The sequence below is a fragment of the Cervus canadensis genome, chromosome 29 (genome assembly GCF_019320065.1).
Source record: "Cervus canadensis isolate Bull #8, Minnesota chromosome 29, ASM1932006v1, whole genome shotgun sequence".
Lineage (NCBI taxonomy): Eukaryota > Metazoa > Chordata > Mammalia > Artiodactyla > Cervidae > Cervus > Cervus canadensis.
Genome location: NC_057414.1, coordinates 46,632,867 through 46,658,397, shown reverse-complemented (window position 1 = coordinate 46,658,397; position 25,531 = coordinate 46,632,867). Strand labels below are relative to the sequence as shown.

The window sequence follows — 25,531 nt, the reverse complement described above, 5'->3', positions numbered from 1 at the left end:
GGGACTTGCCGGCTCCCGAGGCCTCATTGACTCCTTACAGTAACACGTATTTCTCCTTGCTGTTGCTGAGTCACTCAGTCGTGTTCGACCCCGTGGACCGCAGCCCGCCAGGCCTCCCTGTCCTTCACCATCTCCCAGAGCTTGCTCAGACTCCTGTCCATCGCGTTGGTGGTGCCATTCAACCATCTCATCCTCTGTCATCCCCTTCTCTTCCTGCCTTCAATCTTTCCCAGCATCAGGGTGTTTTCCAATGAGTCGGCTCTTCACATCAGGTGGCCAGAGGACTGGAGCTTCGGCTTCAGCATCAGCCCTTCAGGTGAATATTCAGGGTTGATTTCCTTCAGGAGTGACAGGTCTGAATCCCTTGACTCTCTGTGTCTCCTCCACTGCATGTGTATCTCCTCCTGGTTCTGCTTCCCTTGGGGAGCCCCGAACACAACTGTCTGGAGCAGCGTGTTCCCTCAGGGGGGAGGGATGCTTCTGTCTCTCTCTCCTCTCTCCAGCTCACAGGGGCCCCTTCTGGTCCTGGGCATTCTTGAAGCTGCTGTCTGCCGTGGCAGGACTGAGGCTTATGCCAGGTCCACGTGCCACCTGGCGTGGCCCATCTCTGTGACCCACCGTCCGCATGCAGGGGAGGACTCGTCGGCGCCCTCAAGCTCTGTGTTAAATGAGGCAGAGCTCACAGCTGTGCTGCGATGGACGCTGCTCCATTTCTGGGCCACGGAGGGAGCTTCCTTCCTGGGCAGGTGGTGCCTTGGGCCGCTGGGCATGCCCACTGGTTCACCGCTCACCGCAGGATGCGCCGCTGAGCTCCAGGGAGTCCGAGCCAGGTGGCAGAACCTGGCTGCTTGCTTAATTAGCTCGCTGATGTCCTCATTAGGCAGCCCCTGTGGCCCCTACCCCACCTGGAACCCTTGCCAGGCCTGAGGAGGATTCTGCCATCTGCGCTGGGCATGCACCCCGCCTTTCCCCACCAGCTTTGATAGGCTCCGTCACCCAGTTCAACCCACTTCAAGCTGGGACAGTCCAACCAGCACACACCACCCACTCCTCGGGGCTGGGGGGCAAGCCGGGTGTGGGGCCTATGGATGGAGGAGGTCCCGGAGCTTTGAAGTCAGGCTTAGACCGGCAGGCTGGACACAGCAGGGATCAGTGCTGAGAATGTACTGTGAACAGAGACCCCAGCGGTCTCGGCGTGTCCACAGGCCACTCGCTGTGTGACCTCAGCCAATGACTTCCTCGGCTCCTGGAAGCCCCAGTTTCCCTGCCTGCCCAAAGGGGCACATAAGCACGCTGCACATAGAGTGGCTGCAGGTCTGGATGAAACCATTCATTCAACAACTTACCTGTGCTCACTGGTCTGGCGAGCCCTCCGGTGGAAGCCGTCACGCTTGCTGCCGGCGCCTGAGAAGTCAGGTCTCGCTGGTGTCTCTGTCTCCCCCGAGGTTGGGGAGGGACCCCCGCTGCCCCCCACCAGCCTGCTCCCTGACCCCCGAGCTCGCCGCCTGGCCTCTCACCTGTGACAGCCTCTCTTTACTGGACATGGAGCTCAAGGGCGGCTCTGTCATCAGCAGAGGGTGCTGCTCCGGGGCGACGTGGAGCACCTGGTAGAAGGAGTAGTGCCAGATCTGATGAGAGAGGGGGTGCGGCCGTCAGCGCCCCGCAGCCCCCACCCGGCCTCTACCGCCGCCCACCCCGGAGGAGGCCGGCCGAGGGCCGGGAGGACCGTAGGGCGGCCCCTCAGAGAGGCCACCTCGAGAGGGCCCGCCTTGCTGGCCCTGCAGAGCAACGTCTCAGAAATGGGTCCTCCGGCCCTAGTCGAGCCCTTGGATGCCGCAGCCCCAGCCAGCAGCTGCCCGCAGCCCCGTGAGAACGGAACCAGAACCAGCCGGCTAAGTTGCCCCCAAGTTCCTGGCCCTCGGAGACTGTGGGAGGGGACCGGGGACCACCTCTGTTTTCAGTCACTCCATGTCGGGATGACCTGAAGCCTTGGATAGTTAACGCGTCGTCCAAGGCACTGCGACCCTGTTCAACTACGTATGGAGCCCCCAGTTACTGAGAGAGTGGTTCACGTTAGCTGTGTCCATCCCATCCTTACTGCACTGGGCACGGTTGGATGGCGTCACAGACTCAATGGGCATGAACTTGGGCAAACTACGGGGGATCGTGAGGGACGGGGGGCCTGGTGTGCTGCAACCCATGGGGTCACAAGGAGTCAGACACGACTGAGCGAATGAACAACAAAAGCAGAAATACGCAGAACATAAACTTTACCACTGTAACCTTTCTCCAAGCGTACAGTCCAGGGGCATTAAGTACATGCACACTGTTGTGGGACCATCACCTCCGTCCATCTCCAGAACTTTCTATCTCCCCGAACTGACACTCTGTCCCCAGTAAACACTAATTCTCCATCCCCTCCCCCAGCCCCTGGTCCCCAACCTCCAACTTTCTGCCTGCATGAACTTGATGACCCTCGGTCCTCACAGAAGTGGCATCATACATTGTTTGTCCTTCTGTGACTGCCCTACTTCTCTGAGCATCATGTCCTCACGGTTCACCCCCATCGTAGCTGTGTCAGGATCTCCTTCCTTTTAAAGACCAGGTAGTATTCCATCGTATGGAAGGGCCACACTGTGTGCATCCTGTCATTCACTGAAGGACACTTAGGTCATGTCTACCTTTTAGCTGTTGTGAATCTTACTGCTATGAGCACATGTGTACAAATATCTCTTCCTGGCCTTGCTTCCAAGTCTTTGGGGATTCATTCCAAAGGGGGATTGCTTCCCTGGTGACTCAGATAGCAAAGAATCTTCCAGAGATTGATCTACAAGATACCCTAGGTTCGATCCTTGGGTTGGGAAGATTTCCTCTAGAAGGGAATGAAAACTCACTCCAGGATTCTTGCCTGGAGAATTCCATGGACAGAGGAGCCTGGCGGGCTATAGTCCATAGGGTCTCAAAGAGTCGGACACAACTGGGTGACTAACACACTCACTTTCATGGTAATTCTAGTGTGATTTTTTGAGGAACCACCATATTGTTCTCTATAGTGACTGCACAGTTTTACATTCCCACCAAGAGTGTTTGAGAATTCCAAATTTCTGACTCCTCATTCTCACCAACATTTGTCATTTGGTGGAGGGGTGAGGTGTTTATTTGTTTTTAAGATAATAGCCATCTTAATAGGTGTGGAGTGTGTTTCATATTTTCTTAAATCCATTGTCTCCTTTAATTCTCACAACAGCATGACATCGTAGGAAAAGTTAGATCCCTTTCTTACTATTAGGAAACTGAGGACCAGAGAGCCAAATTACGGGTCCAAAATGATGCAGGTCATGCATGATGGAGATGGGATTCAGGTCCAGGTTTGTAATTCTAAAGCCGTATGGTGAGTACTGTGATGTAGTATCTCCAGGGACCCAGAGCCAGGAGATGCAGGGAGAGCCCTGGATGTTGTCAGTACATCCCTTCCGAGGTGCCAGGCAGCAGGCCACCCCAGGCATTGGTGCGGGCGCTTGAGCACGCCCCACCCAACAGAAGCCACAGCCTACCTTCTCTATGTCGTCCCAGTTGGTGATGGCACCCCGAGAGATGGGGTATAAGAGGTTGAGTTTCCCTCGGATTTTCGGAACCTCGTTTCCAATGAACCAGTCTTCCTCTTGCATTCCCACCAACAGCTTCTGAAACACACAGGCCAGGGCACGTCTGCCCTCAGCAGCATCTCCCTTGACTTGGGTCTGTGGGTGCACTGCGGACGGCGGGGAGCCCCGACGTACTGCCGGGGACCACTCTGGGTCACAGCATCACTGCTGGTGGGCTCCTCAGACCCCCACACTGTGTCAAAACACTGCTAAGGGGTTTCAGCAGATGACCTGCAAGCAGAAGGTGCCCCTGGGAACCCCTGCTGGGACAGGCTCTTGCCCAATTTGTAGGTGAGGAGACCAAGGCCCCAAAGAGAGGGGCGGGAAGGGAGGAGCTCTGGAGGTGGGGGTGGGGGACGGACACACTGGCTTCTATCTTTGCTTTGGAAAGTAAGCAGGGAGTCTCCAATTTAATATAATTTGTTATTTTGGGGGAAGACAAATCTACTCTCATGCAGATTAAACCATGCATTCCATCATCTGGAAACTATCTGAGAGTCGGCTGTGTGTAAATCTGAGTCCACCAAGAACCAGACACCAAGAGGAGATGAACGGTACAAGGTTTTTATTAGGGAACACGCCAGACGAGGAGGAGAGACACCAGCTGCTGTCCAAGTCTGAGGCCAGGTACAGGACAGTGGGCTGGGTGGGGGACCTGGTATACTGCCCAGTTGGCAAAGCCGCTGAGGAGTCCTTGAGCCAAAGTCATTTATCAGGGTCGTTCATTCATTCGTGTCTCCCAGAGGCGGGTCTCCTGGGTGTCCCTGCCACGACCTGTTGTTGGCTACAAGTCACGTGTGGGCAGCACGGCCTTGGTGTCCCGGGGCAGGCGGGCCCTGGCGGGGAGGCAGAGGGCTGTGGCGGTGTGCTGGTGCACGGGGGTCGTGCTGCGATGGCGCCAGCCTGCGATGGCGCATGCGGCAGGGATGCTGCTGATCCAGTGGCCTGGTGGCGCCAGGCTGCCCTGCTGCAGCGGATTTCGGAGACAGAGCCCCCTCAGGGAGCAGCACCGCTCCTCCGCACACAGCTCTTCCATTTCAGGAGTTTGTATTTTAGGCGGAAGAGGCCGTGAGCCTCACGCATGGAGTCCGCCCTCTCTGAGCTCCGCCTGCTTCTCTGGCCGGTGTGACAATGGCCGGCCGTCCCTGCATCTGGCCACAGTGTTGCCGGGGATCAAGTCTAGTAAGTCTGTGGCTGGGAACACATTTTATAAGCCAAAAGTATCCGTTGATGCAAGGGGCAGATTTCAGCTCAGCCCAATCTTTGTGAGGAGGGAGAGGGACCAGGGATGCCTGCGGGAACGAGGAAGAGGCAGCCTCGTCCTGGTCTGACGTGGACGGTGCTCGGGTCTGACGGTCGCTTTGGTTACAGTGGTTGAGTGACTCTGGGCAGAGCCTGTCCCGCCCTCCATGGCCAGAGGTCCCCCACCAGGGGTCTCCCTGCCTTCCTGCTGCTTCACAGAAGGGCCCGGGAGGGACCGTGGCGTGGCTGGCACGGTGGAGCACCCTGCCGTGTGCCGACCCCTCGTGGAGGCAGAAGCTTCACCAGGGACTCGCCTGAAGCCCGGACAGGCGGCACCGAGATGCCTCACGGAACCCGAAGACTGAGAACCCAGGAGGCTGTGGTTCCGATAGAGGGTTTGCTGCCTGATCATTCGTCTTGGTCACACGTGGCATTTTGGTGCGGAATTTTAGCTTCTTTGCAGTAATCTTGTGCTTCCCCAGGTATGTGACCTACATTCTTTTTCTCACTGAACCTCTTTGTAGAGCAAACAGGTATTATGTCCTCCCTGGGGCTGTAGAATGTTGTTCTATGGGCCAGTGTTAATTTTCTTTCTTTCTTTTTTTTTTTTAGGATTTAGGCTATTTCTTTCTTCCTTTTAGTTAGAGGATAATTACTTTACAATATTGTGATGATTTTTGCCATACATCAACATGAATCAGTGTGAGTTATACACATAACCCCTCCCTCTTGAACCCCTCTTCCCACCCCTTTAGGTTCAACGTTAAGTTTGACCTTTCCGGACAAATGATCACACCTGTTGGGGCAAGAGATGTCACACCAAAGGTTTCAAGCAGAGGGCCTGAGTACAGAGGGGTGGTTACACCGTGCTGGGAGTTTGAACGAAAAGGCAGACAGTAGGACGCCCTGGAGGCCGCTTGACTGTGGGAAGAACCAGGCAGTGGGTTTGCAGAACAAGGGCTCAGAGGAGGCCCCTCAGGGCTGGGAGGGGCTCTCTCGGGTCACAGGGCGATCCGTGGATGGAGTGGGAGGATGAGGACTGCCTGCTGCTGGGGGGTGGGGGAGCTGAACAGGGTGGGAAAACAGGAAGCCTGTCCCCTCCTGTCGCCTTCTGGAGGCTTTGGTGCCTCCTACTTGCAGAACCTCTCAGGGGCCAGTTGGTAGAGGAGCCCCAGCCCCAGCATCACGGAACAGAGCAGAAACCAGCTGCAGAGGTTTGAATGGCGGCCTCTGAGATAGGTCCACGTGTAGCCCCCAGAACCCACGCGAGTGCGACCTTGTTCAGAAACAGGGGCTTTGCTGATGTGACTCATTTAGGGATCTGGAATGCGGCTGGATTTAGGGCAGGCCCAAGACCCAGTGGCAAGTGTCCTTATGCGTGAGAAGGGAGGGGAGAGTGGGCGGAAAAAGGGAAGGAGGAGAGAGAAGCCACGGGACGATGGAGGCAGAGGCCGCAGAGATCCAGCCTCAGGCCCGTGAACGCCACCGGAAGCGGGAAGACGCCGGGAGGACCCTCCCCAGACCCTGGAGAGTGTGGCCTCGACACCCTGTCACCTGCCGTATAAGTGAACAGAGGGTGTCGCAGCCAACAAGCCCGCAGCCGCTGCAGCCACCCTGACTCTGCACCCTCAGGGGACTCGGGGTGGAGAAAAGCAGATGCTGGCCCCAGATAGCTGAAAGTTCTAGTCTGGAAGTGCTAGTCTGAAAGTGCTCAGACGTGTCCGACTCTTTGCAACCCCATGGGCTATAACCCCCCAGGCTCCTCTGTCCACGGGATTCTCCAGGCAAGGATACTGGAGTGGGTTGCCATTTCTTCCTCCAGGGGATCTTTCTGACCCAGGGATCGAACCCAGGTCTTTGCATTGCAGGCAGATTCTTTACCGTCTGAGCCACCAGGGAAGTCCAAGAATACTGGAGTGGGTAGCCTATCCCTTCTCCAGGGAATCTTCCCGGCCCAGGGATTAAACTGCATCTCTACATTGGCAGGCAGGCTCTTTACCAGCTGAGCCAGACAGTTGAAGTGCACATCAAAGGAATGATTCCAACGAGCCCAGACTTTTGCCTCTTCCCATATACAGAAGACCGCTAAATTTATTGACTTGAGATATGTGCTTTTCCCAAACTAACAGCAAACTTTTGATGTACCGACTACCTGGTTTTCATCACAAAAACCCCTATATGCCCTGGCTCCTCCCTTAGCCCTCGGAGCAGATCCTCAGAGCGATCTGAGAGCCTGTCTACTGGACCAAAGTCCTCAGCAAATCCACCGAACAAAACAGAATTCTCAGCTTTCAGGCTGTGCCAGTTTGTCTCTTTGCTTCCGTCAACACCACCTTGATTCTGGACCTGGGGTTCCAGAATCAGGAGGGTCCGAAGGTTTGCTGTTTCGGCACCAAAACAGCGGCCCTCGGTTGTGGCCGCCCCAGGGCACTAACCCAGCAGCAGTGACAACATATGAAGTATAAGCCTCCCTCCTCCATGCACCCCCAGCTAACTCCCACTCCCCACTCCCAACTATTGAGTAGATAAACCCCTAAAAAGCAGAGTGGGCGAGGGGGGAGGTAAATGCATTTCCATCCTCTCGAGGCTGGTGGGGAATTATTCAGAGACAGTTCAGTTTCCGAGAAAGAGTGGACAGCAGAGGGGGCTCAAAGGACCCAAACCTCTGGGAGGCAGGAGCCAGGGGAGGCCGCGGGCCGAGCCCCTGCTTCTGGGGACGCGGCGGGGGGAGGGCAGGGGCCGACGGACAGTCTGCTCCTTCCTGGCCGTGACCGACAGCCGTCATGGTGCCCAGAGCTCTGCCTGCGGCTGTGCGTTGGGAGGGGCCTGGAGGGGTGTCGGGACCCCTCTCTCACCCAGCTGAGCCGTGGCAAGTGGATTAAGCAAGGCTCTCGCAGCCTTTTCTTAGCTCCAGGTTCACGCCGCCCCAGACTCCGGAGCCTACAGGACCGGAAGTCAGCCGCCGCCACTAGCGACAAAGGCTAGATGTGGGGAGCTCGGGCGGCTCTTCCGGGAGGTCGAGTGCCTCAGTCTCCAAGGAATCCTGCACCCCCGACAGGTTGCCCTGCCTCTGACTTGTGGCAGCCTCCCCACCTCCTCCTGCTCCCGCCCTTCCTCTCTCCGCTTCTTGGATGCACAGGACGGGCCCACCTGGCTCCAGGGGACGCGGCTGGAGGGGCAGCCAGGAGACACAGAAGGAGGGAGGGGACGGCCTCAGAGAGAAGGGGCTCAGCCCGGGCGAGGCTGGTACTTCCTTTCCCCCAAGAGAGCACACCTTTCAGTACGGCTTAAAGCATTTGTCAGTTGAACTGCGTGCCCTCCCAGCAAACCCTGTATTGAAGCCCTGACCTCAGAGTGTGGCTGTATCGGGAGCCGGGCCCTTAAAGAGGTGATTACGGTAAAATGAGGTCACGAGGGTGGGGCCCTAGACCCACAGGACTGCTGTCCTTATAAGAGGAGGAGGTCAGGACACAGACACACACAGAGGGACGGCCCTGTGAGGATGCGGGGAGGAGACGGCCGCCTCCACGCCCAGGAGAGAGGCCTCAGGAGGACCAGTCCCACCCACACCTGCGTCTCGGATTCCAGCCTCCAGGCCTGGAGAGAATAACTGTGTGCTGTTCTAGCTGCCCCGGCTGCGGGCCTTTGTCCCAGCAGCTCAAGCAAAGCAAAACAGAGCCAAAGACGAAGCGACGTGTAGCGTTCTCGAGCCAGGTCCTCTTGGTGGGAGGTCTTAAGACAAGGCTCAAGGCCCTTTGCATCTTAGCTGGGGAGGGGCTGCGGCCCCCAGGGAGGACGCCCGGCACTCACCTCGTGGCGCAGTTTCCCGAGGATGGTGGGAAACACGGCCAGGGGCGCCTCTGTCCCCGCGAAGCCCACCTTGCTGAAGCCCGAGCCGTAGTCGCAGATGAGGGGCACATTCATGGCGCCGGGTGTGAACCAGCTGCAGGGAAGACAGAGGGTGCGGCTGTCGGTGCCCACCCGAGGGGCAGCGGCAGTGCCAGGTCGGACCTCGGCTCTGGGCCCCCAGAGCCGGGCCTGCCTGCGGGGTGAGCTGCCGTTTGCGTGCGCTGGGCAGTTTGCGGGAGCGGCCCGGCTCTGAAACGACCACCTGCACTGGCTGCCTGGAGCCGTGGGGCTTTTGCCGGGTGCGGCCTGTGGCCTGCCTCACTGCGGTCTCCTGAAGCAGCCCCTTCACCGTTCTCCCAGCCAGGGGGTTTGGCCAGGGGGCCCTGGGAGGTACGGTGGCCCTGGTGGTCTGCATGTTGGTGTCACGGCCAGACCCCCAACCTCTCTCCTGGGAGGCCTCCCACCTCCTGGCCCCAGGTCAAAATCAATCCCTCCCCTCCACTTGGCTTCTAGACAACTTCTTCCAGGTTTTGGCAAGTTTGGAAAACATGAGAAGGATAAAGAAGGAACTCCCAACCTAGAACAGATTCAGAGCGGGGAGGGATTTGCCTCCAACCCGCCGACTCGCTGAGCCTGCCGTTTGCTGGAGAGGGGAACAGGGCTGCTGAACCCAGGACAGAACAGTCCCCGAAGGGGCGCTTTCCTGCTTTACCCCATATTCTTATAGAGCCGGGAGTCACTCGTGAGTCTAAATATTCAGTATCAACACACAGAAGCAAAAGTCTAACAAAGGGTGTTATGGAGATTGGAAGGGAAAGGTTCAGACCATTAGGAGAAGCAACTGGGGCTTCCCCGGTGGCTCAGTGGTAAAGAATCTGTCTGCCAGTGCAGGAGATGCGCATTCAGTCCCTGATCCGGGAAGATCCCACGTGCTGAGGAGCAACTAATCTCCTGGGCCTGCGCTCTGGAGCCCGGGAACCGCAACACCTGAGCCCGCTTGCCGTGACTGTCGAAGCCCGCGCGCCCTAGAGCCCGCTGCTTCACGACAAGAGACGCCACCGCCATGGAAGCCCGTGCATCGCAACTAGAGAAAAGTCCGCCACTCACGGCAACTGGAGAAAAGTCCGCCACTCACGGCAACTAGAGAAAAGCCCGTGCAGCAACGGCACAGCGAAATTAAATAAAAAGTTATTTAAAAATCACTATAATCCGATGTGATAAGGGCTGTGCATAGGAGGCGACGTTCTAAGTCGGCCTGGGAGGACTTGGACAAGGAGCTGTGTCCTCAGACTCACAGGAGACGGGTGAGTATTCTTTTTCTCTTTGTCCTATTCTATGATGATATACATCCGTGCCTCAGTGGTAAAGAATTCGCCTGACAATGCAGGAGACGTGGGTTCAATCCCTGGGTCAGGAAGATTCCCTGGAGAAGGAAATGGCAACCCACTCCAGTATTTTTGCCTGAAAAATTTCATGGACAAACGAGCCTGGGGGGCTACAGTCCATGGGGTCACAGAAGAGTCGGACATGACTGAGCGACTAAACAACAATAACAGCGTCCAGGTGAGGCTCAGCACCGCCCCGTGCCCCGCACAGCACTTGATGTCTCCCCTAAACGAACGTTGAGGTTAATCATTTAAGTAGTGAGGCCCAAAGCGATACTGGCTTGCTCTCCTAGGATGCCAGACTTCTTGGTCTAGTCCAGAGGACATCACAGTTATACATTTGGAATTAAGTATTTGTATGCACAAGTTGGGAGAAGGAAATGGCAACCCACTCCAGTATTCTTGCCTGGAGAATCCTGTGGACAGAGGAGCCTGGTGGGTTGCTGTCTATGGGGTAGCACAGAGTCGGACACGACTGAAGTGTCTTAGCAGCAGCAGCAGCACGCATGCATAAGTTAATACATGTCAGCAAACTGTCTGCAGAGGGTGGCATCAGAAGAAGGCTTTTGGCTCAGCGTTTTCCATCCTGGATCCCAGGACTTGCACAGTGTGGCCTGGGCTGGTGTAGCCCTTCAAGATGCTGGGTCCTGCTCTTCCTTCCTCCAAAGCAGCTGTTTCCTGTGTGTCCTGGCTGTCCCCTGGTGGCCACTCGCTAGACCACAGCTCTCAGATCCAAGTTAGGCAAGATTTCACAATGTTCTTCCTTCTGGAGCCAAGAAAGGCTTTCAGCCTTTCAACTGACCTCTAACACAATGCAGAGTAATTTGACAACATTAAAAAAATGCTAAGTACAATAGGGAAAGGGAGAGGCAGTTTTTCTTCTTCTCTTTTTAAAACTGTGGTTGATTTACAATGTTTTAATTTCTGCTGTGCAGCATGTGATTCAGTTATGCATTCTTTCCCATTACGGTTTATCACAGGATATTGGCCATCGTTCCCTGGGCTGCCCATAGGACGGTGCTGTTTATCCATTCTAAGTGCAATAGTTTGCATCTGCTAACCCCAGACTCCCACTCCAGCCCTCCCCCTCGGCAACCACAGTCTGTTCTCTGTGTCCGTGGGTCTGTTTCTGTCTCACAGACATGTTCATTTGTGTTGTATTTCAGATTCCACATGTAAGTGATACCACGTGGTGCTTGTCTTTTTCTGTCTGACTTATTTCACTTAGTCTGATCATCTCCAGGTCCATCCTGCAGATGGCAGGATGCAAATGGCATTGTAGCTGCAAATGGCGTTGTTTCCCTGTTTTCCGTGGCTGAGTGGTATTGCCTTGTGTATACATGTGCCACATCTTCTTCACCCACTCGTGTGTTGATGGACACTTAGGTTGCATCCGTGTCTTAGCTACTGTAAACAGTGCTTCTGTGGGCACTGGGAGCCTTGTATCCTTTCAAATTAGGGTTTTGTCTGGATAAATGCCTAGGAATGTGTTGCTGGATCACACGGTGACTCTTTTTTTTAGTTTTTTGAGGAAACTCCATGCTGTTTTCCATAGTGGTTGCACCAGCTTACCTTCTCTCCAACAGTTGTAGGAGGGCTTCCTTTGGGAGGGGCAATTTTAACACATTTGTAGTTAACTTACATATCCAGTTCTGGGTCCTGAAAGAATACAAAGGTGCTCTCTCTATCTTGTAGAAGTGGTGAGTCCGTCTAGTACAGAGGGCCACACGCATGGCCCATGGGCCACTCCCAGCTTCCGTCTGTCTTCTTGAGGTTTTGTTGGCACACGGCCACTAGCATTTGTCTGCGTATTGTCTCTGGTGCTCTGTTAGTACAGCAGCAGTGCCGACCGGTCCTGACAGAGGCTGCCTGACCCACAGAGCCCAAAGCGTTTCCTAGTTGCCTTTTTCTGGAAAGTTTGCCTGCTCCTGGGTGCACTGGTTCATGGTGACACCTGCAAAACCGACTATGGTTAGCCTGGAAAGAAGTTTCCTCTGTGGGTTTGATCTTTCATCAGCTCATTCCAAAAATTATTGCAGACCTACTGTGTGCCAGGCATTATTTCTGGTCAGAAAAGATGCTCGACGTTTTCAACCTTGGAGAGCTTCCGTATTTCCAGTTTGGACAATCGTCATGCCAGTTACCAACATTTTCCACCCAAAACAGCATCTCACTCTTTTTCAGCTTCCACACCAAGCCCACCACCTGGACCAAGGTTTCACCCATTCAACACAGCTGCCCTGTCTGCTAGACTGAAATTTATCATGGGCGCCTCTCCTCACTCACCTGTATCCGCTGATAGTGTTGGAGGCCAAATTCATCCTCCAGAGAGAACAACAACAATGAAGTGTCCACCTCACCTGGTCAGGGCCCACAGGAAGGGAGAGGAAATCTGGGTCTGGCTTTGCACCTGCTGTTACGTCAAGGCTCTGCTCCCTGAAGCCCTCAGAGCTCCACTGAAGATTTCCTCACCTGTGTAACCCTGGCTTGTATCACTGATGAGAAATGCAAGTGCTCGTGAATTTCAAAAACACATTTGGAAGAAAATGCCGACGTATTTTCATTTACCAGTGGCCAGAAGCAGCCCCAAATGGACCCTTCTCCTTTATAGAATCTTAATTTAAATGTGAATGCGCAGGGCTGCCTGAACACATGAAAAGAAACCCAGGCTGCCTTGCTTTGTGTTCTGCCAGGAGCCCCTGACTCTGGGGCCTGGGAGCCTGCTCAGGTGCCCAGACCCACAAAAATTGGGGAATTCCTGAGACTTTGAGTATTGAATTCTAGACTGTTTCAGAAGTAACTTGGTTCAATCCCTACTTAGAAGTCATATATATATATACATCCAAAGGAAGAAGATTAAAAGAAGCATCAGGAGAAAACTTGATGAGGAATTCCCTGGTGGACTACTGGTTAAGAATCTGCCTACCAATGCAGGAGACATGGGCTCGATCCCACGTCTGGGAAGATCCCACAGGTCATGGGACAACTAAGCCCATGTGCCACAACTACTGACCCCACCTGCCTGCAAACGTGTGGTCTACTACAAGAGAAGCCCCTGCAGTGAGAAACCCACCCACCACAATGAAGACCCAGTGTAGTCAAAAATAAAATTAAAAAAAAATTTTTTTGAAAAGAGAAAACATGAAACCATTCGTTTTTGTTGTTGTTCAGTCGCTAAGTCATGTCCAACTCTTTGTGACCCCATGGACTGTGCACGCCAGGCCTCCCGGTCCCCCATAATCTCCCAGAGTTTGCATAACTAAGTTCATGTCCATCCAGCCTTCTCATCCTCTGCTGCCCTCTTCTCCTCCTGCCCTCAATCTTTCCCAGCATCAGGGTCTTTTCCAATGAGTCAGCTCTTGGCATCAGGTGGCCAAAATATTGGAGCTTCAGCTTCAGCATCAGTCCTTCTAATGAGTATTGAGGGTAGATTTCCTTTCAGATTGGTTGGTTTGATCTCCTTGCTGTCCAAGGGACTCTTACGAGTCTTTTCCCACACCACAGTTCGAAAGCATCATTTCTCCAGTGTTCTTCCCTCATTATGGTCCAGCTCTCACATCAGTACATGACTACTGGCAAGACCATAGCCTTAACTATACACACCTTAGTCAGCAGGAAGTTTGAAATTCCCAAGCACGTCTTGCTTCTTGCAAAGCCACCAGCCCCCTCTTACCTCCAAGTTCCCGGGGAAGAGACGTGGCAGGTGCAGGCCTGGTTCTCAGGGGAGGGGTTCTCGTTTATTCAGCAACCATCAGTCTCATTCAGCAACATTTCTCTTTCTGTTAGGAAAAAAGATTTCAAAGTCCTCTAATTAAGCAGTGAGAGCATCTAGGCCAAACCAGAGGTACGGAAACAAAGTGTCGAATGACCGTCACAGACAGAGCGGCCCAGTGACGCCCTCCCCGCCCCATCCGCCGAAGGAAAGCCCTTCCGTAAAAACGAGCTATCTGCTTAACTGAAACTTCGTGAACACGACGTGTGCAAACTCACGAGCCTCTCGAGGAGATGACAAACCTCTCTGCCTGCTTCACCAAGGATGCTGGCTGTGGGGGGCCTTGCTTTGGTGGCCTGGGGCCACCATGACACAGAACAATTGCACTGTGGGCTGACACAACTGTGACCTCAGGGTCCCGCCCTGGCATCAGCTCCAGCCTGCCGGGTCCCGGCTTGCCGTCCGGTGTTTGTGACCTCTTTTCTGCTTTTCCTGTATCCCCTCTTGCGGCTGGTCTGGCACGTGGGGCCCTCCAGGGATCGGCCCTGCTGCAGAAGAATGGAGACGCAGGTGCCCGCCGGACCCCCGAGGCCTGCCCCTGGGATGTGAGCCCCGGGTGCTGGAGGAGAGTTGACTGTTGGGCAAAGCTGCCTTCAGCCTTGGGCAGGAAGGTGATGGGCTGTTGGAGGCAGGTATCCTGGCCTGGACGAGGCAGGGGCAGAAGCAGTGCAGTCCCCTCTGTGGGCAGGACATCCCAGCACCTTGACTGAAAGGGCGCGTATCCAGCGGGGCAGGGAGCGGGGCGGCTCTGGACCTCCCATCCCAGCGGGTGGGGTCCCACAAGCAAGGGGTGATGGGACTCCTGGAACCCGTCTGCTCAGAGGATCATGGAATAGCCTCTGGCACGCAGGGTGCAAACACGGGGGCCCACTGGGGTAAGCTGTAACAGCCCTGCTTCCCTGAGTCCGTGATCCGCTCCTAACGCTGTCTCCGTGAGCACCTCATGGAGGATGCACACACCCACCCGGTCAGGTGAGGCGTGAGTGAGTGGCTGCAAGGGATGGACTTCTAAATGCATGTGTGTGAGGAATGCCGGCCGCTGTTCAGCGCGGGGGCTCTGTGGCTCCCTCTTGTCCGTCTGCTCAGGGCGTCTGTCCTTCTGCCACCCCCCTCTGCACTCAGAGGGTCTCTGCCAAAATGTGTAGCACAGCTGCCCCCTGCCCGCCTGGCGCTTTCCTCCCAGGGGCCTCTGGATGGCCTAGCTCTCCACCCTCAGGGGCTCTGCACCAGCCCTTCCTCTGTGTGTCCATGCAGAGGAGCTGCCTGACTCCTTTCTTTCTTTGTGGAAAGACAAGATGCCGAGGTAATGGAGCGCATGCATTTACGGGCACACCGGGATGACCTGGATGTTCACTGTTCCTGTATAACTGGATGGAGACTCAGGTGTTTCTGGTCCCCAGAAGGGCCGCCCTGTACCCTCCACTTTGGCCACAGCCCTGCCAGCCTTGGAGGTAACCACCCTCTGTATCCTGGTGCAATGACGCGGCCGGCCTGAGCTTGGAATTGCTGAAAGTGTTTCCTCCTGGGTCGGGCTTCCTTCGCTCCGCCCCATGCACAAAGTCTCCCGTGCACTGTAGCCTGGGGGAGGGGGCTACCTGGCTCACTCACTCTGCCGTCCACAGGCTCTCGGGGTCCTTCCTGTTTATGAGCAGTGCCTCCGTGAACACTGCTGTGAGCACAGACGCGTGGTCCCTGGAGGCCAGCCTGGCGAGGGGAGTTACTCTGAGTGGACACAGGCGTTGGGCTTTGAGATGCTGCCAGACTCCTCCCTGAAGGGGCCGTCCCAGTCTGCACCCCCATCCGGGGCAGACTGCCTGAGGCAGACATCCTCACCAACAGGTGGGCGTCTGGGCCGTTTCATCTTCGCTCCCCCCACCCAGGGTGGTGGTTTCATCCGCACCTTCCTGACAATAAGGATGATGAGCACATTTTCTTATGGCTATTGGTCCTTTTCTCAGGTCTCTTCCTCCTTGACAAAAATCAGCTTGCCAATCACTATCTTAGTGGCTTGTTGCTGCAGCTGTTCAGTCGCTAAGCTATGTCTCCCTCTTTGCGACCCCGTGGACCGCAGCATGCCAGGTTTCTCTGCCCGCCACCGCCTCCTGGAGTTTGTTCACATTCACGGCCATTGAGCCGGTGATGCTATCTAACCACATTCTGTCCGTGAGTCCTCCAGCGGAGGGAGCATCACTGCACACACCTTTCCCTCCTTGTGAATTACCCTTTCACTCTCTGAATGTTCCCTTTTGATGAAAAGGAACTCTTAATTTCATTGAAATGCAGTCTTCTCTTTTTTGTGGGTAGTGCTTCACTGTCCTTTTTAAAGAAATCTTTGCCTAACCAAGACGATTCTCTTTCATTTTTTAACTTATTTTTAAAAGAATATGTATTCATTTGACTGCCCCGAATCTCAGTTGCAGTACACCCGGGATGTTTTTTAGTTGCAGCATGTGGGATCTAGTTCCCTGACCAGAGTTTGAACCCAGGCCCCCTGCGCTGGGGACACGGAATTTTAGCCATTGACCACCAGGGATGTCCCCCCGCCTCTTTTATTTTAAGAAGATTTTATTGATTTACCTTTTACATCTCAATTTTTTGTATATTGGTAGGTAGTTAGGATAGGAAAAAGGAGTCCCAAATGGTGGTGGCTAAAAGACAGAGAAAGGGAAAAGCCCATGAAAACAGAACAAAAGAAAACCCACGGACCGGAGTGAGAACTTCAGGTGAAACAAATACACCTGCTTCTTGGCTAGCCCAGTTTGCATAGGGCAGGCTCGGGTGGGGGTGGGGGGGAGGAGGAGAAAAAACATATAAAAAGAGGAGCCAAAATTGAGCCTCCCTCTTCTCTTTGCGTCTTTTGGGCTGGCCTACCCTCACATCTCGAGGATGTATTTTCGTTTGCTTGCCCAATAAAACTGAGCTATAACCGAGCCATAACACTGGTCTAAAGTTTAAACTGAGCTGTAACACTGGTCCGCCGCTTCAAAGTTTTGCTGTGGCAAGACAGAACCGAGGAAATTACCCACTCCTCCGACATCTCACGGCTGCCTGTCACAGATAACCACCATGGGGCTGGAGACAAGGGTGCAACTGGATGTGGCAGGCAGGTCTGAGAATTTCTTGGTTGACACAGGGGCTACCTACTCTGTCCTGACCTCCTACTCTGGGGCCTTCTCTTCCCAAGCCTGTACCATTTTGGGTGCTACAGGAAAAACAATTACAAAAAGATTCACCTGAGAACTTCTTTGTTGCTGGGATGGACAAATATTTCCCATATTTGGAAACTGGTGGTCCCTGAGTGTCCCACTCCCTTATTGGGAAGAGATATACTCACTAAACTGGGGACCATCCTTGTGATGGGAAGCTTTTCAGCCCCTAGAGCTCTACAGCTTCTGGTTACTACTGAGGAACCCATTACACCCTCTCCAATAGGGAGGGACCAAAAACTACGGGAGGACAAAATTAACCCCCAGGTGTGGGACCAGGGAATTCCTGGATGAGCCCACCAAGCTGAACTGGTCATCATTGTCCTCCGAGATCCCACTTGGTTTCCTAGCCGGAAACAATTTCCCCTCAAAAGAGAAGGTCAGGAAGGTCTACAGCCTCTAATAAATAAATTTCTTGCCTATGGGCTATTGGTCCCCACAAATTTGCTGTGTAACACCCTGATCCTCCCTATAAAGGACAAGGACAGGACCTGGTGAACGTGTCAAGATCTCTGGATCATAAATGAAGCTGTAGTCCCCCTCCACCCCACAGTACCCAGTCCCTATGTAATCTTGGGAGAGATCCCACCCAATGCCAAGTGGTTTACAGTCCTGGATCTCAAAGATGCATTCTTTTGCATACCACTGGCTAAAGAATCCCAATGTTTTTTTACCTTTGAGTGGGAGGCTCCAGGAGAAAAACACCAACAGATGACTTGGACAGTATTACCTCAGGGGTTCAGAGATAGTCCCACCTGTTTGGGCATGCTATTAGCCAAGATCTCCTAGATCTGGACCTGGGACCTAATGGGAAAATATTACAATATGTAAATGACCTACTAATCTGCTCTCCAGATGAGAAAATTGCCTAACAACATGCAATTCAGGTTCTAAACTTTTGGCAGAGATAGTTGAGACAAAGGTCACTTATCTGGGAGTTCAGATTACACATGCGTCCAGGAGGCTATCCTCTGATCGAATACAAGGAGTCCTCCAATTACACTCCCCCAATGACTCAAAAACAATTGCAAGCTTTCCTGGGGCTAACTGAGAATTGTAGAATCTGGATACCCAACTATGGGCTAATTGCCCAGCCATTTTAAAGGGCTTTCTTAAAAAAACCCTTTCCTTTTTAGGAAAGTTTGAAGGGACAGGATGATTCAACTCCATTGATGTGGGGAACTCCTCAAAAGAAGGCAGAGGCTACACTAAAACAAGCCTTAACTCAAGCACTTGCCTTGAGGTTGCCAGACACCCCCCACAAAAATCCCATCTTTGTGTCCACAAAAAGGAAGGTATAGCCTTGGGCGTGTTAGCTCAAAGGTTGGGACCTGGGCCCCAGCCTGTAGCTTACTCATCCAAGAGGCTCGATCAACTGCCCAAGGTTGGCCTCCCTGCCTTCAAAATCTTGCAGCTATCGCAGTCCTGACAGAAGATGCTTTAAAACTCTCTTTTGGGGCAAACTATTTTTACCAGCCCCCAAGTGAAGTAACTCCTGAATGGGAGAGACCATTTATGGACGTCTGATCAAAGGATCCTCAAGTATCAAGTAGGGTTGATGGAAAATCCTGACTATATCCCCTTGTGAGGTTCTTAACCCAGCCATCCTCCTGCCTACCCCTGAGGACTCTCTCCCCTTTCACTCTTGCCTAGAAACCTTGGGCCGCTGGACAAAACCCCGAGAGGGATTGTCAGAAGATCCTCTGACCAATCCTGAGGAAATCTGGTACACTGATGGAAGCAGCTTTGTCTTGGATGGAAAAAGAAGAGCTGGGTATGCAGTAGTCTCCAATTTTGAGACCAAAGAGGCTAAATCTTTGCCACCAGGTACTTCAGCCCAATTAGCTGAGCTCAAAGCCCTGACTTGAACTTTAGAGCTGGGAAAAGGAAAAACAGTAGCCATTTACAGTGACTCCATGGTGCTACATGCACATGCTGCTATTTGGAAAGAAAGACCACTTGACCACCCGAGGGTCCCCAATAAAGCATGGTGATCAAATCCTTAGGCTCTTGGAGGCAGTCCATCTGCCCACTGAGGTTTCAGTCTCCCACTGTAAAGGACACCAGAAAGGGAGCACAGAAGTGGCACCAGGGACCCAAGCAGCCGATCAGGCAGCTAAGAGAGCAGCGTTACAGAAACATGACCTAATAGGGGTTGCCACCTTAGGTTCACAGACTGGTTTGCCAGAAACTCCTTCATACACTGAAGGTGAGACTCTTAAAGCTAAGAGTGAGGGCTTTTAAGAGGATCATACTGGGGGGTTCCCAAAGGAGGGACTCCTTTTTCTGCCTGGGAACCTCCAAGGGAAGTTGGTTAACTCCTTACATGCCACCACTCATTTAGGGGAGAAGGCCCTCCAAACTTTATTAGAAAGGACCTTCAGAGGAACAGGCATCCAAACGACTATAAGGCAAGTGGTCCCCTCTTGTCCAGCTTGCCAATTAAACAACCCCGAAGGAGCTCGAAGACCCTAGCCCATCCAACAGCATGGGACCTACCCAGGAGAGGAGTGGCAGATGGACTTCACCCAGATGCCAGTTTCTCAAGGGTATAAATACCTATTAGTCATGATAGATACATTCACAGGATGGATTGAAGGCTTTCCCACTCGGACTGAGAAGGTTGAGAAGCTGGTAAAAACAAAAGCAAAAACTGCTCCATGAAATCATCCTGAGATTTTGTCTGCCCAGGTCATTACAAAGTGACAATGGGACATCATTTACTTCTAAGGTCACCCAAGAGGTCTCTAAAGCATTGGGCATTACTTATTATCTCCATTGTGCCTGGAGGCCTCAGTCTTCAGGAAAAGTAGAAAGAGCCAACCGATTATTAAAATCAGTGATAAAAAAGATAACTCAGGAGACCTCCCTGGGATGGAAGGAGGCTTTACCAATAGCTCTCCTCTGCACCTGTATTGCCCCTAAGGAACAGGTTGGTCTTGGTCCTTATGAGATGCTATATGGGATACTTTTTGCTTATGTCAATGACCTCTTCCTAGATCCAGAGGCTCAGACCCTCCAGTCTTATACCATGGTCATTGGGCAACTCCAACAGGATATATGCTTGTGGGGTGTCAACCAGGACCCAAAAGATTCTAAACAGCCACCACTATATGCTCCAGGGACTCAAGTCCTAATTAAAGTCTGGAAAAATGGGTCCCCAAAGGCTCAACTCCAGCCTGCATGGAAGGGCCCCTACCCTGTACTACTTTCTACCCCCACAGAGGTCAAGGTACCAGGACACGACTCCTGGATTCACTACTCACGAGTCAAGCCGTGGAAGAAAACAGAAGAGGACACTCAATACACCTGGGAGCCCCTGGGCGATCTCAGATACCTATTCAGAACTACAAATGAGTGCCATTCTAATGAACACCCCCAAAATCAAGTTTCTGGGGATAAGCTTTCTCAGGATAGCTCTAAAGAGCCAACACAGGTTGGCAGAGGTTGTCCCCCAAAATAGACAGGAGATAGGTCTCCTGTTCCCTGAACAAGGAGGATTTGAGCCATCTTGAGTGAGATGTGTTGCTTCTGGGTAAATACCTCCAGGCAAGTTAAAGAAGGTCTCACAGTCCTCAAGAAAAACATTCAGATCCCATAGGATCTGAAAGAACAAGCTGGAGAGTTCTTGGGGGTGATTACAACCTCTTTTTGAGGGATCCTTCTCCCAGGAAGGGGGTATTTGGAGTTGGCTAATGAACTGAACTGAATGCCCCTACTAATCTCTGTTATCACCATATTGATGTTGCTTATGATTGCTCCACGTATTATCAATTGTCTAACCCGTTTTGTCTCTGTCCAGGTCAACAAGGATATATAAAACTACAGCTGAACATGAAAAATATCATTCACGCCCCCTTCTTAGCTAGCCCAATTTGCATAGGGCAGGCTCAGAGGGAGGAGAAAAAAACATATAAAAAGAGGAGCCAAAATTGAGCCTCCCTCTTCTCTTCCCATCTTTAGGGTTGGCCCACCCTCTCACCTCAAGGATGTATTTTCCTTTGGTTGCCAAATAAGACTAAGCTGTCACCGAGCTGTAACACTGGTCTAATGTTTAAACTGAGTTGTAACACTGATCCGCTGCTTCAAATTTTTGCTGTGGCAAGACAGAACCAAGGAGATCACACAGTCCCCCGACAATACGATGTGAGCAGGAGTCAAGATTCATTTTCCTCCATGTGGGTATTCATCTGACCCAAGTTTGCATTTATTATTTTTTAATTAAAACAACATGTAGGGACTTCACTGGTGGCTCAGTGGAGAGGAATCTGTCTGCCAGTGCAGGGGACACGGGCTCGACCCCTGGTCCAGAAAGATCCCACATGCCATGGAGCAGCTAAACCTGTGAACCACAATTACTGAGACCACCCTCTAGAGCCTGGGAGCCGCAACTACTGAGCCTGCATGCTGAAACTCACCGAAGCCCACATGCCCGAAAGCCCATGCTCAGCAACAAGAGAGCCACCGCAGTGAGAAGCCCGCCCACCACAACAAAGAGCAGCCTCCCACTCACTGCAATCAGAGAAAGCCCTTGCACAACAATGAAGACGCAGCACAATCAAAAATAAACAAATAAATTTTTAAAAATAAAATAAAACAATTTTATTGAAAAGCCCCTCCTTCCCCCCTTGATCGTAAGACGCCTCGTCACCTGACTGAGGTCTCCGGCACATGGCCCATGGTTGCTCAGGTGCTCTTTGTTGAGTGGCAGGTGTTGAGCACCATCCAGGTGCCAGGCCAGCACCAATTGTCGAACACACTTGGAGCTGCCTGAGGACAGTCTCTGGGTTAAGCCTTCTGCCTAATCCTATTATCTTAAAATGTAAATTATGGGAGTAGGACTGCTGAGGTCTTTACAACCTCCAGACATTCTTTCAATTCACTGTAATAACTAATTAGAGAGTATATAACTCCATTGCTAACACTAGCAAGGGGGTACTTTTTCTGCCCCCTTCTGATGTCTATGTCAGAAGCTTTCTCTATCTCCTTTATACTTTAATAAAACTTTATTACACAAAAGCTCTGAGCGATCAAGTCTCGTCTCTGGCCCCGGATTGAATTCCTCTTCTCCGGAGGCCAAGAATCCCGGCGTCTTCTCGTGGTTCAGCAACAACCTTTCACTACCAGGGAAGCCCGAAGCCAGCACCAATTGTCGAACACACTTGGAGCTGCCTAGCAAGCAAGTCCTTCAGCCCCAGTTGACCTTTCGGGTGATGCCGTCCTGGCCAACACCTTGCCTGCAACCAACCCTGTGAAAGATCTTGAACCAGAACCACCCGGCTAAGGTCCTTCTGGATGCAAGAACCTCAGAAACTGGGTGAGACGATGTTTACTGCTGGTTTAAGCCATTCAGTGTAGGAGTCACAGCACAGATATGGATAATACGTAACCTCGCCCTTTCCTAGTAGAGATTTTATTACCCAAGAGGGGGTGCAATCCACAGTCTGGAAAGTGCTGGTGAAAAGCTTTGCCTCTGGACCTTCCCTGCTTCATGGCACAGCCTGTCTAGTTATATAACACCTGGACAAGAGGAGAGAAAGCTCCAGAGGGAGGTGGTAAAGGGCACAGACTCTGGCACCAGATGGAGTTTGAGCCCCAGCTCTGCCACACATCAGCCTGCAACCTGGGCAGGTCTCACTGACCATCTGTGCCTCAGTTTCACTAACTGTAAAACGGGAATGACACTAGTATTTAGCACCAGGGTTATTGTGAGGGTCGGAGGGTATGTGTAAGGTTTCCATGACGGTGGCCGGAGCACGGTAGGAGCTGTAAAAGTCAGCTTCTGACTTGTGGCAGATGGTGTTCTGGGGCTAGGGATACATCAGGGCATGAAATAGTCAGAAATTTACCCTCACTGGGCTGGTATTCCAGTGTGGAAGACAGGCAAGCAAGAGAAGTCAGTGATTTATGTTATGTCCGTGGGCTTTCCTGGTGGCTGTCAGATGGTAAAGAATCTACCTGCAATGCAAGAGACCCAGGTCAATCCCTGGGTTGGGAAGATCCCCTGAGAATGGCATGGAAACCCACTCTAGTATTCCTACCTGAAGAATTCCGTGGGCAGAGGAGCCTGGTGGGCTGGTCCATGGGGTCGCACAGGGTCAGACACGACTGAAGTGACTTAGCACTTACGACAGATGAGGTTGCTGAGAGATTCCTTGAGCCTCCATTTGTCCAGGTGATCACACTGGTCCTGCACTAACCTCCAACCACTGTCTGTTTTCTGGGACAAGGAACTGGGTGGCACGGCCAGGTCTGCCCATGGGTCATTGATGATGAGCCGATGCAGGGCACTGAATCTCTGGAAATTAATGTCATCCCCTCCCAGCCTCCCAGTCACTGTGGTCTCACCCCCATGGGGTGAGAATGACTTGCCCTTTCTAGAAAAGAAGCGTGTGGTGTGGACTTATGTCTTAATTTCGTACATTCTGCTCAACTCAGCCTCTCACCCAGAGAAGCTAGCTGTGTCACTGCCTGGCCTGGCTTCTCACCAATGAAACAACACCCACATCCAGAGAAGGGAGTTCCAAGACCTAGGGGAATACCTTCCTGGAATAACTCTCCCCAGAAACAGTAGTGAAGCCAAGCCCATCGCTGTGGGCAGCGAGTCTCTGGTATGGGGACCACCCTTTCCCCCACTGCCCACACCAGTCTCACCATGCACAGGGTGGCACTCCAGGCCCCAGAAGAGGTGGGCTAAGGCAGACAGACCTGCCCTGTTGCATGAGGTGCCCGGCTTCACTGTGTTGGCTGGGCGTGCTGGACAAAACAGATCAAACTGCAGCCCAGCTCCAAGACGCTGACACAAAACACATGAGACTTGGCCAAGGGATAGATAGGCCGATCTAAGGTTTGAACCTAGAGCTCTCCTGGGAAATCCATCTCAGAAGGCTTCTCACACAAGGCAAAAGGATCATCACCCTTATTCTTCAAACAAGGACACACAGAGGGAAGCCGCCTGCTGGCGGTCACACAGTTGTTGAACGGGGAAGACAAGATCTGGCTCACAGACACCACCCTCCAGCCTTCTTAAAATGAATTCGCCTGAGGTCTGGGAGGAAACGGTGGGGTCCACTGTTCTCAGGGCCGTCCCAGTGGGGGCCCAGTGCTCTGGCTGGTCCTCGAGTGCCTCGTGTGGCTGGTGACAAACATGGATGCCCAGGACCCCCTCTGACCCATGAGCTCCAGTGGGCAGGCGTGGGGCACCAACACAGGAAAACCACGGCTCTAAGTTGGCCCAGCCTCTTGATGAGGTGAAAGAGGAGAGTGGAAAAGCCAGCTTAAAACTCAACACTCAAAAAACCCAGATCATGGCATCCGCTTCCATCACTTCATGGCAAATAGATGGGGAAACAATAGAAACAGTGGCAGATTTTATTTTCTTGGGCTCCAAAATCACTGCAGATGGTGACAGAAGCCATGAAGTTAAGACGCTTGGTCCTTGGAAGAAAAGCTATGACAAATCTAGACACTGATTAAAAAGCAGAGACATCACTTTGCCAAAAAAGGTCCGTATAGTCAAAGCTATGGTTTTTCCAGTAATTGTGTAGGGATGTGAGAGTTGGACGGCTCACACAGTGATGGCTGAACACTGATGAATTGATGCTTTTGAACTGCAGTGCTGGAGAAGACTCTTGAGAGTCCCGTGGACAACAAAGAGATCAAACCGGTCAATTCTAAAAGAAATCAGCCCTAAATATTCATTGGAAGGACTGATGCTGAAGCTAAAGCTGCAATCCTTTGGCCAGCAGATGTGAAGAGCTGACTCACTGGAAAAGACCCTGATGTTGAGAAAGATTGAGGGCAGGAAAAGGGGACGGCAGAGGATGAGATGGCTGGATGGCACAACTGACTCAACTGACCTGAGTCTGAGCAAGCTCCAGCAGATGGTGAAGGGCAGGGAAGCCCGGCGTGCTGCAGTCCGTGGGGCCGCAGAGTCGGACACAGCTTAGCAACTGAACCACACAGTTAAGTCAGGCCAGGTGGGAAAAAGGCCCTGATCCTTCCTGGCTATCCTGCCTGGCTCTGCTTAACCGATTCTAACTTGAGCGGCGGAGACGTTGTCCTGCACCTGCCCTCCCTGCCCAGACGTGGGGCTCCCAGCTCACCCCAGTCCTCGGTTCCTCCAGGCGTGAAGCAAGTCTAGCACCAGCTTTCTGGTTTCTCCGTTCTCTTGCTGGGGGCAGGCGGTCCAAATGGAGCTTCTCCCTTTGGCAAATGGAATGGATTCTCACACCCGGCACAAGAGCAGCCCCAGCAGAGGGCCGAAGGTGGTGGAAGCAGGGGGTCCCTCCCCTGAATCCCACCATGGGTACCCAGAGCTATGAGGCAGACCATTGATCCAACATTCCCTGAGCATCCGTTCTACATACCAAAACCTGAGCCCTTGTCTACGGCCAGGTACCAATGGGAGACAAACCACACAGAAGTCTGAAC

At 52.9% G+C, this 25,531-nt stretch overlaps 1 protein-coding gene across 1 annotated transcript in view; it reads right to left on the bottom strand.

Moving 5' to 3' along the window:
* The window catches only part of LOC122430775 (actin-like), a 31,979-nt gene extending 19,447 nt beyond the window's left edge, over nt 1-12,532 (bottom strand). The window contains exons 1-3 of the mRNA XM_043451588.1: nt 12,407-12,532; nt 8,697-8,829; nt 1,518-1,628 (exon numbers count right to left, since the gene is read on the bottom strand). Of these exons, the coding sequence (XP_043307523.1) occupies nt 1,518-1,628; nt 8,697-8,829; nt 12,407-12,441 (279 nt within the window). The 5' untranslated portion in view covers nt 12,442-12,532. The remainder of the gene's footprint in view (nt 1-1,517; nt 1,629-8,696; nt 8,830-12,406) is intronic.
* Nucleotides 12,533-25,531: the final 12,999 nt, after the last annotated feature.